Below are 11,914 nucleotides of genomic sequence, written 5' to 3' on the forward strand. Positions count from 1 at the left end.
ACAACCTCCAGACTTACGAGAGCAAGAGCTGGTTATCTTTCTGTGTCAGAGTTCCTCATAAACTTGCAGTTTGTCTCCGTTATGTAACTGAACGATTTGTTAAATTGGAGTTGTTGGTCTCACATGAAGATAGAGTTGTAAAAATCAACAGCTTAAAGTTCATGTTAGGGAATTTTAATCCGTAGATGTTTCAACTCTGTGTATACTTGTTATCCAAGTGTGCTAGTTTCAGTGTATGCTTTGTCTTTATACTCTGTTTCGACTGTCGTTCTTTCGCTTTTAAATTTCCTGTGAGTTGGATGCTTAAAACTTGCCCAAGTCAGTAACACTTTCAATCGAGAAGAAAAACCCTTTAAAAAGTGTTTCACAGTTTAAAGAATGTTTGTTTTAACAGATAACTAACTTGGGCAGACCACTGAAAACATTTGGTACCGCTTCCCTGGACATCCAATGGCCGAAAGAAATTAGTAATGGCAAATGGCTACTTTATTTGATGAAAATAGATTCCAAAGGCTTGGAAAAAGTCTCCTGTCAACCCCAGAATGAAATCAATAGTTTGCATGTTGCGGTATGTTACTGTCTTCTGTTCATCAATTAGTACAACATGAAAGCACTGCAGCATGTGATAGTTGGGCATAAGAGCTTGCTTCCAGAAGGATTTGTTGTTGTTGTTGTCTTAAGCAGCTCACAAGCACAATACATGAACAATGTATCAAGGGTTAAGCTTATTAGGAGACTTCATAACAGCTAATGAGGATAACACACCAAAGGATAGATGCTACGTCACGGTGACTGTTTTTGCAGTGGGCACTGTTGTCATATGCTCTTACAGGATGAAACTGTTGTTTGCTTTAATATGTTTCATCAGCATTAGTGATGGTGATATCTATTGAGTTCTTACACAGAAAACAATAAACACCTCCCCAGCCTGGGAGAATTCCATGTAATTTTTTACAGAAGAAGGAGTTGCCCTTAAATTTACTTATTTACAACAAATATGATAATTTCTCAAGTGAGGCATTCATAGCCCTTCATTGTGCCTATCTAGCAAGACTTTTTTTCCTAAACCCTGACCCTTCATTTTAGTTTTTTGTATAATCTTAAAATCATTTGGGAGGAGCTCTAATTTTTACTATTAAAACTGTATGCACATAATCCCGTGCTGGTCAGATCACTGTATTAGTTAATAAAATTTCAGTGACTGTAATCAGTATACAATTAAAAAAAAAAGTGTTTACTGACCGTAGCACAATCTTATTCTTTTAGCATAGTAACATTAATGCCCTTTATAGGGAACAAAAATGGAAATAGCATTGAAAGCTTTATAAATCTAAACCCCCCTTGACCTATTAAAAAAAGCAGCCAGTTGGGCTTTCTTTAGATAGTCTCAGATTCTAGTAATTGTCCTGACTGCAGTATTAGCAATAAATGTAGATAAGTAGGGATATATAATGACGTCACTCATGTGCTGATCTTGGAACAAGAAAACGCTTACTGAACTCTTGTTTCTGTGCTTGTATGGGGTCAGAATGAAGAGAATTAAGAGGTACTTAGGATAAGCTACTAAAACTCTTCTCTTTTTTTTTTTTTGTTTGGTTTGTTTTGGGTTTTTGGGGGTGTGGGTTTTTTTTTAGGAATCCCATAACTCAAGAAGGAAACGTGAGGTTGCAGAGAAGCAGGTTACAGACAGCAAGACACTTTCGTTGTTCTCAGAAAGAAAATACAAGACTTTGGTAAGCATACTGCACCAACTATAGTCTTGTCAGGTACCTCCCCCTGCACTCATAAGAGGGCTTTTCTGAGTTTGGCAGGGGGAAGGAAGATGTCTCTCTGCTTTGTTTTTCTCTTACCTCTATGTATTGATGCTTTTAAAATGTGACCATTTAGATTATCTACTGATGAGAGAATTTCTGCAGTTATCTGCCTTAAAATAAACAGGTAATAATAGCATCTTCATTGTATTTTCCTGTTGCTGTCAGTACAAACAGATTTTGGTTCTTGCACATAACTATGATGCATATAATCCAGTTTTTAATGGGGGTGTGTGTGTGTTTAAACAATTTATGAGGATGTGTTTTTATTTACATGTAGAAATTTGTAATTGCAGGACTGTAATGTGAATGCACGCTGCGTGGACATAAAATGTCCCCTGAAGGGTTTGGACAGCAAGGCATCTATTGTGCTGCGTTCCAGACTGTGGAACAGTACTTTCTTAGAAGTAAGTCCTCTTACCTGCCATTTTTGGAAGGTCAGAGTTCTTTCCTTTTCTGTGTCTAATGTCCATATTTTATTTTGGAACAGGAATACTCCAAAATGAACTACCTGGACATTCTCGTTAGGGCTTCAATCAGTGTTCCTGCTGCAGCTAAGAATGTTAAACTCACAAATGAAGTTGCTCAGGTAGGTTCAACTTTTAATGCTAATGTTAACTAATGCAAACGTTATGGTTGTGATTTTTCCAGCTTACCTCAAAGACTGAAAAAAACCCCAACATTTTAAAAGAAAAGTAGCTAAAAGTTTAGCTTTTTAACTGAGTTATTGATGACTGAATGATTGATCCTTTTTACCTTTTAATCAGGTTGGAAAAATTCACTACCACATTGAAATGATACCAGCAGGAACTTTTTCTTCAAAAACATTTTGTAGATGAGAGAGAGAAGTCGTCTTGTTAGAGAAGAGACAAGACTGTATAAATTGCAGCTTTGCATTAAACATGGATGCTTTTGAAATGCTCTTTCCATCTTCACGTATTTTCTCTCCTTTAGGTGCGTGTTACTGTCTTTCCTGCAAAACCAGTAGCGCTTTATACAGGAGTACCTTGGTGGATCATCTCAGTGGCTATTTTTGCTGGAATACTGATGCTGGCACTGTTGGTATTCTTACTATGGAAGGTGAGTTTTTATTCATCTGGTTATTTTACATTTCCTGGTCTACAACTGACAAGACAGCAAACTAATTAAGCAAAAGATTAAGTACTTTGGTTTGTATTTGGGACTCAGAATAGAGCAAAACTGCCCAAACCATACATTACCTTTATCAGTTTCTCAGTTCTGCAACGTTTGGAATGAAAATGGTTACATGGGAAGACTTGTTAGGAAATCCTTAGAAGGAAGTATTTTGAGCTCTGGGCAAAACTTGACAAATGTTCAGAGACCACGGTTACTTCGATACGGATGGGTACAGCTAACTGGGGCTTCTGCAGTTAGGTGTAAAACTTCATATGAACTATCTACAAATGTTCCAGCAGATCTTTGTTCTCATAACATTGGAAATACCATTAAACTGATAGTTGATGAAAATAACCAAAAGATCTAGAAATAATCCATAGCCAAGTGTGTTGGTGAATCCCTGTAGTATCGGCTTTTTATCTTAGAAACTTAAAAGGAGTCAGTTAGTGTGTATAACAAGAGGTTAGCAATTTGCAAAAAAAAAAAAAATCAAGCACCTATTTTTCTAACTACTTTTGGCATTTTTACAACTAATTGTGGTTCCAAGTATAAGAGGGCTGTCCTTTTATTCTTAGTTATTCTTACAGGCATAGGCAGTTAGTATTTGCTGTTATGGGATAGCAGAAAGTTATTAAGAAAGAAGAGGTGAAGAAAAGTATCCTAATTGCTGCAGTCTCTCCAGAAGCTTTGCTGAGGAGCTACTACTTGCTGCAGGTTACTTCTCACAGGATAGTTCTGGCTTCCCTGTTTTCTAATAAATGTTCAGCACCTGCTGCAGTTCTTACTGATGGATTAGTACTTTGGGTGGGCTGTTAGGTTATAACTAGTAGTGTTTTACTGCACGTGAAAATACATTTTCACATGCGCACACAGCGTAAAATGCTTCTTTTGATGACAAACACTGTGCCCTCTTATGAAGGACAAACATGGTACTTCAGAGGCAGTTACATGACTGGTTAAAGACAAACGCTTGTGTTGTACAGGTCAAAGCAGTACTTGCTATCCTGTGATGTAGTCCACAAACAGGTTTCTCTATAGACTTCTTTCTGCTCCTCACAGCCAGCTTTACTTGCTATGGACATAGCTTTTCTTAAAAAAAACCAAAACCAGAACAAAACCAGATGCATTACAAGTTTATCAAAATGCTTCTAAAATACTATTCTGTACCTCAGATTATTCTATTATTTTAGAGATCGAGTTAGTCCAAGTTCTCAGATCTAGAAACAGCTGAATTCTTGTGATTTTTTAATTTTTTTTTAGGCCCTTGAAGGGATAGTTCAGAGTTAATTTAAGTCAGTTTTAATAGGTTTGACTTCTTCCAGTCCACAAAAATTGACTAAATACCTTGCTTCCTTGTAGTGTGGTTTCTTCAAGAGAAATAAGAAAGATCATTACGATGCCACATATCACAAGGCTGAGATCCATGCTCAGCCATCTGATAAAGAGAGGCTTACTTCTGATGCATAGTATTGATCTACTTCTGTAATTGGTAACTGATGATTTTTTTTTTTTAATTTTTAGCTGTGGCACATGCTATGGGTGCGGTGGCTAACTATGAAGCTTTTACTGCATATGTTTTATTAACTTCTGGATTTCAGACTATCATGCTTGCTCATTCTGTCAATAGATGTTCAGCTTTTGGTGCACATGAACACACAGAGGTGTTTACCTGGGTCTAAAAAGCTTGTTTATTTCTTTAGAAAATATCTTGATCTGTTGCAATGTTTTTTAGTATTGTTAAAGAATTTATTTTTAACAGTACAAGTAAGTTTTTGAGCTTGAACGATTGTAGTCAACACTGCTGAGTTAAGATTTAAAGCTAAGACTACATGGACAGTAGATAAACTTGCTTTACTAACCTTTAGTGCATGCTAAAAGATACATGTTGCTTATAATGAAAAGGGTTTTTTCATAATGAGAATTTAATTGCTGTGGAAACATGTGTTATCCTTCAGTTCTGAGGTATACTTTTCTAGGAACACACCTTCCTCTGCTGGAACTACTAGATGCATGATGATGTATGCTTCTAGCAACCTTTATTCAACTTAAAATATTACATGCATGTACCTTATAGTAATAAGTGATGCTTGGGATCGGGGTGGGGAGGAATTCTTAAGTAAAATATGTCAAAACAATGTTTACTGAAATTTTAACTAAGAGATGGCTAAAGATCTGGTCTATGCCTGGATGTAATTTTTAAAAAATTCAGTTCCATGTAAGTTCTAATTTTATTTTTTTTAAAAAACCAACCAAACAAAACCAAAAAACCCACCACCCCAAATACTATGAACAAAACCTTGCCACTTCAATCATTTTTTTCCTAGCAATATCTAATCACAGCTGGATGGCACAATGTCTCTTCACCTTAATCTTGACATCAGTGACCCATAAGCATGTGAAGTTGAGTGTCTGCCAATCATCATCTTTGCAACATTGTGGCCATAACTTCATTTTGTTTTGAAAGTTCATTTCAGTCCATTACCCAGTAGTTAAAGTCAGTTTCTACAGTGGCTTCGAATAAAAAATTGCAGGGCACAAATAAACTGTACTAGATTTCATCTGGGGAGACTTCTGTTGTGGCACATTACAAAACTTCCAAGTTATGTCTGGTTTTATAGGTCCTATGGCAAACTAAGCAAGACTTATGTTCTTGAACTGCATACTGCAGTTCAGGTGACTATAGTTGAGATGGTGCTTTGAAAAACAAGGCCCTAGTGTAACTTTTGTTGAAGGTCCTGGAAATCTTTCTGTAGGTTTTTAAAGGTAAATCATCTCAGCGTACAGGAAGATACTGAAGTACATACCTACGTACCTACCTTTGATTCAGAAGAAGGAAGCTTTCCTGAACTATATCTGCTTCTGTGTGTAACATTAAATTCTCTGATTATATGAATGAACAGCTTTATATGAAGACTTAAAAGACATGTAAAACAAATATAGAAAGTTAGTGGAGGGAATATTTTTAAGGTATTAAGATTACGAGATTGTCAGACTATGCCATTTGACTTCAACTGCTGCTGGAACAACTAATGTAGACCTGCTGGCTCACATTTTTATAGCCACATATGCTACATTTTTGGTGTACATATTTTTTTTATTTCTATTTTCTTACCTGTATGTCTGTGCAAAGGAAGACTGTATTGCCTCTATAATTGTAGTACTTTGGCAGGAACTTAAACCTAAACTGTTCTTTTTCTTCTGTGCCCCAGTGCGGGTTCTTCCAGCGTTCTAGGTACGAAGACAGTGTCCCCCGATATCATGCTGTAAGAATTCGAAAAGAAGAGCGACAGATCAAGGATGGGAAGTGCAAAGACCTCGAGACAAAACAGTGGCTCACAAAATGGAATGAATATGAAAGTTATTCTTAGGGGAAAATTATTTTCATCCACAAAGTTCAGACAGAGGTTAAGGTTTTCATTAATGGAATACTGATGGAGTTAAACCTATGAACACTATGGACGTTCACCATTTGATTGTAGATATTACTACTTATATTGAGGCTTTTGTTTGCACAGTTAAAATTGCTTCGACAGACTTTATTTGCATTATTTAATTTCCAGACTGCCTCTTTTCCGCTTCAAATCTAACTCTCACTGTAGAAGATACTGTGTTGATTTGGGGTCTTTTATATGCAAAACCACTAGAGCAGACCTTTTCCTGTGATCCTAAGGCATGGTTAAGGTCAAGACAGGTTCTCCATCCTTCTGTCAATGCATAGTCCATTATAAACACATAGTGGCCTTAACACACTTTGTTCAAGTATAATCTGAGGACCTGCAAATCTACTTCAGTCATAAACTTTGCCTGCTGCAGTAGTTAGGGCTTAAAAAGCATCACCTTAAATTACATGTGCAATAGGACATGTTGCTCAATTTTTAAATTTTATTTTTATTTTTAAAAGATCAGATTGTGTGATTCTTGCTCACAACAACTATACATAGGGTTTTTTAAAAGAGAGGCTTGAATATTAGATGTACTTTCTGTATATATATATTAGTCATTTTTGTATTTATTTTTGTTATAAATCCTTGTCTTTGACTAACTATTAGGCCAAAGACTTAACTGAACCTTCAAATCCACTGTGTTTTTGAACTTCAGATTGTGAGACCTGAGGCTTTCACTGCATTTTAATAAATCACTGAAGGTGCCAATGCTTTCTAAAAATGTAACTATTTATTCCAATGATGTGTATGGGGGCTTTTTATTTTCCTGATACTTGTGACCTTATGTAGTAAGAATTATCAGGACTTGTAACATGATTTGTATATTACTTCAGACTATTTAATGATTTGGACACCAAGCAGAAGTAGGGTTTTTAGATACAGTTTTATACTTTGTGCAAGAAGTGAGGTTCTCTAGAAACCGCTTTCCAGCTTTGTAAGGACTTTGACAAAAGGTGTTGACTACTGCAACTGTAACAGAGCACTTGAAGGAGGCTATAAATGCCTAACTTACCTTAACTATGGGGATCTGAGCTGATCCACATTGAGACTACTGAATCCTCTTGAATACCTGAATGTTGATAAAAGTAGAACCACACTGGTGTGTTTATCAGTAATCTAGTTATTGTAACATAACTGATAAAACTATTTAAAGAGTTTACTTTTTTTACCCATGTTCTAAAGTGTTGGTACTATTTAAGACTGAAGATTTGGTTCACAATTGTTTATGCCATGTGAAACAAAATTGTGCGTAAAAAGTGTGCATGTTAATTGCTAGTAATTTGAACTATGCAAAAACCTCTTGGTACTTTTTCCCCTTATAGGGTAAAAACCTGCTAGGAGGGCAGTTGTCAAGTGTCTTATTTTACTACTAACTTTGAACAGACCTTTTTGGAAGGTGTGGTCACCTAAAAAGTTATCATTATAGAAAGTGCATTTATTTAACAGACTCTTCTTCCTCCCACTAAATAATCTCAGTATGTTGTGACCCTGATTTTATGAACACTTACACGTATATTTAGCTGTTACCCAGTTTTTGAGCTTTTAATATTCTAGCTTATTTGCTGAAAGGCTCGGCAGCATCAGAAGCCAGGCTAAGCAGAGGCCAAGAAGCTTGACAAATAGCCTTGGATTTAAAAGCAGATTGTGGCCCTCACCTAAGAACATGAATGTCTTAGCAGTGTTAAACTGAAAGTTCTTCGCAAAATAAGTCATGGCACTGGTATACTTTTATCTCAAACTTTTTTATACCAGCTAGCAATGCTACATCATTCCATGATTAAAAATTACCTGTGGATATTTGTACAGGAGTGTGAAATAAATTTTTTTTAATTAAGCATTGTTTTGGTAATAGTGATTTCTTATCCTAATTAACTGAGGTAGCTGTAGCTGAGTTCACTATAAGAGCAAGCTGAAAGTTACAAGCTTTAACAAATTCTCAGTACTGCTGCAACTCTCAGTGCCCTCTGCCAGGCGCAGGGGCAAGTAAGGCAGCTGCAGGGGTTAATGCACAGTCTCATGCTCGCAGGGGCTGCTGCTTGCTGCGGTTCCCAGCACGGGTAAGAGTCAGGCGTGGAGTCTGGCAGAGTAGGGTCTGGCAAAGCACCAAGTGTCAGCTACTGTGGGGTAGAGCTACCCTCTCCCTCCACTGTTCACTCACACTGCCCAGGGTGCCCTCAGTGCAAGCAGTCTTCTGAAAGCTTCCCTGCCAGACCAGGTATTTGTAACTAGGGGCAATGGAGGATGCATCCCCCAAAATTAGCTAAGGACTTCACATGTGTATCTGTGTTTAGCAGTGGAAGTTTGATACTGACAGTCAGTTACATGACAGCAGGGTACAGCTTCAACTCCACACACACAAAAACAGGAAGAAAAGCCAAAAAGATGCAGGGGGAGGAAAAAAAAATACCAACAGAGAAAAACCTGTAGTTTATCTCCATCTTTAATATCTTAAACATTAACCACATTTGCTGAAAGGAAAGGCCTTTTGATGCAACAAAGCCTGAAGATAAGGGCTAGCTGGATACATGCTAGACCAGTGTTTGTTGTTGCAGCGAAGAACTCCTAGGACTAGAACCAGAAGATGTGCTAGATCTTCCAGAGCATGTCAAAGATGTGGATGTAACCTGCTTTTATTAAACAGTCTCATAACCACACCTGCAAACGTTTGTCCACAACAAGACAAAATACAGGCTGGGAGAATACCTAAGTAGCTGATCATAGGAAATACAGTACAAATATATTAGGTTATATATATGCTTATATACACACAGTGGTATAGTACATAAGTGTATGCATATAATATATATGTATGTACACATATATCTAAAACCTGATGTACTATATTTGCTATATTGGCCGATAGTTAAGCACCATACTTTGCTGTTCCTGGTCCCACAAAAAGTGCTCAACTTCGGTAGCTACATAGTACATTTTTCCCCATGGAAGAAAAAGCCCTTCATGATAATCAATTATAAAATTTCTCCAACTGCCTACTGATCCTCAGTTACAAAGTTGTACGTGGCCAGAATTCACACACTCCAAAGGTTAATTATACACTGGATAGAAATAAACAAACCCATCTGTATGTTCTTCTTGAATGTGCTACAATGTGCTAATTCATACAGAAACCCCTCCATATTTTTGATCAACTTTGTTGCCATTTTTATATCCTTTTATTTCTACTCCTTGAAAAAAAGATGCCAAAGCCACATCAAACCAATGTAACCCTAAGAAAATTTTCTAGCAAAAGCACCTGAACTTACTGACAAAAACCTAAGAACAATGACAAGCCTTTGTGCAGAGTAAGTACACAAGCTGAAAAGAGACACGGATAGATGGACCAGATGACTGTGCAGGCATGATAGAAAAGCATATAGACGGGAGGGAGGGAGATATTTTATAGATAACCATGCCTGGCAACTTCAGGTTTTTTTTTCAGGCTCAGAGGGAGGAAAAGAAAGGGTAAACAATCCAAAACCAACCAAAAAGTACCAGCACATACAGCAACCAAGAACGGTGGCTTCTAGTAAGGAGTTATTTATAGGATCACCTTAACAAATCAAGAAGGCTTTCTATGGAATGCCCTGCAAGAAGGCATCCAGTTATCTTATTAAGCCTTAAATGCCATGTTACATTTTAAATTGAAAACAAAAATTACAACGTAATTGCTTAGGTTAAAACTACATGCTATGTTTTCAATTATCTTGAAGTCTAATTTGTTCTGTCCCATTTAAATTGTGCATCCAAATGTATTTATTTCAGGAACACTGATAACCAATATGAGTAGAAAAATGCCAAAGGACAAAAATAATACACTTCTTTTTAGTTTGCATAAGAATTTACAGAAATTGGCACAGCTGAACTCCAGCTATTATCACACTGGATCAGAACAGAGTATGCCCCAGAAGATCATAAATGAGAGAAACAGGTTTTAAAAGGGGGGGGCAGGAGGGGGTTGAAGAGAGAAAGAGAATTCAGCATATTCTCCAGTATTTTAACAGAACATGTTTACATGGATCAGTATTTGATCAGTAGCTTAAAGAAGGCCAGGAAAAAAAAAACTTTAAATAAAGAGAGAGGGTTTGTTCTGCTTGGAACACAGCATTTAAAGAACTACCCACAATTCTTTACCCACAGTTACTTCTGTGACTACCCATCTTGCACAGTTTTCCCTGAGAAAAAGTGCTCACTGTTTACATAATTAAGAACGGGCTCTAGCTTACAGAGCACGATCATTTATTTCACCTCTGACAGCCTTTGCTGTGTCTCCTGGCTGGGGACTGCTGTCCAAAGATAACGTCAGGCAGCAGGCCAGTTTTTAAGGCATGCCTGTAAATTGAAACATCAGGCATCAAGGCAGTAAGGTATAGGCATAAAAGATGAAGCTAATCCAGAGCCGTCATAAGAAATTGCAACAATTTACAAATACCCGATTTACTGCCCGTAGGCACTGCTTTAATCTAGTACTGGCTGACAACTGAGAGGCCATTAGAAAATGGTTTTAGGCACAGCAATTCATAAGTAGGAGTCCCAAACTAATACAAACTTGAGTAGCATAAGCTACTGTTTGGTGCTTCCGGGGGTGGCCTATAAGCAGCGCTAAAGCAAAAACTGTCAGTCGCCTTTATTTGTAGACGCCTTGCAGAGACAGGCAAGCTGTTAGTTAGCCCCATTAGCCACCACTCCCTGGACAGAACAGAGCAAGCCATTTGTTTTTTGGCACAAGATGGAGGTACAGCCTGATGATAAACTGGATGACGCAGTCTAAGCCTGAACAACTGCGTCATTCTTACACATTATTGGTGCAGTTACTGCTCAGAAGATTGCCTCTGGAGGCAGAATGAATCAATGTTTTCTGTATTTCAATGCAATGTCAAAAAAAAAAAAAAGGCAAAAAAAAGCACCCTTAATTCATTATGATCTCTTCATCTGTGTAATGGGAGGCTCCAAGCAATCCAACAAAGCACTGAGCAGATTAATGTGACAGAAATAGCAAAATGACTCCTGCTGTAGCGGAGGCCATTGGATGTCCATCTCTGCTGTCAGGTCATGGACGAGTCACAGGTACAAGGCATGTTTAAAGGAAACCGAGCAATATTTAACAGCTGATTTCATAAAATAAATTTATGGGGCAAGTACAAGTATCCACAATAAAAGAAGCAAATGACACATAGCCAGATCCACTACTGCACTGCATTCTATCAATTTTGAATTACAGGATTCAACACCTACACTGCAATAAGCTTATCAGAAATGCTTATAATCACTCTTAACTGCCTTTTTGCTAATGTTCTGGATCCATTTACCTAAGCAGGACAAGAAACTATTAAATGCCGCTGTTTGGTACCTCACATGTTGCATTAGTATCCTAACAGCTGGTAAAGTGGCTTAGGAATACGGTACAAGTACTTCTTAACCAATAAAGGCAGGTATTGCGTTCATTGTTGACTGATTGGGAATACATCTGTGAAGGCAGAAGCCCTGTTTTTATCCCTGTACATTTTTCCTTTCTTCTTCCTGATA

The 11,914-nt window shown here is 37.4% G+C and overlaps 1 protein-coding gene across 3 annotated transcripts in view; it reads left to right on the plus strand.

Moving 5' to 3' along the window:
• ITGA6 (integrin subunit alpha 6) overlaps window positions 1-8,225 on the plus strand; it is a 46,908-nt gene extending 38,683 nt beyond the window's left edge. For 2 of the 3 annotated variants that reach the window (XM_064451606.1, XM_064451603.1), the window contains 6 exons: window positions 395-568; window positions 1,635-1,733; window positions 2,108-2,218; window positions 2,302-2,400; window positions 2,766-2,891; window positions 6,158-8,225. In XM_064451606.1, the coding sequence (XP_064307676.1) occupies window positions 395-568; window positions 1,635-1,733; window positions 2,108-2,218; window positions 2,302-2,400; window positions 2,766-2,891; window positions 6,158-6,316 (768 nt within the window). In that variant the 3' untranslated portion in view covers window positions 6,317-8,225. Of the gene's footprint in view, window positions 1-394; window positions 569-1,634; window positions 1,734-2,107; window positions 2,219-2,301; window positions 2,401-2,765; window positions 2,892-4,307; window positions 4,438-6,157 lie in introns of all 3 variants that reach the window. The other variant, XM_064451604.1, reaches the window with a different exon arrangement.
• The last annotated feature ends 3,689 nt before the right edge of the window (window positions 8,226-11,914 follow it).

The sequence above is a fragment of the Phalacrocorax carbo genome, chromosome 5 (genome assembly GCF_963921805.1).
Source record: "Phalacrocorax carbo chromosome 5, bPhaCar2.1, whole genome shotgun sequence".
Classification (NCBI taxonomy): domain Eukaryota; kingdom Metazoa; phylum Chordata; class Aves; order Suliformes; family Phalacrocoracidae; genus Phalacrocorax; species Phalacrocorax carbo.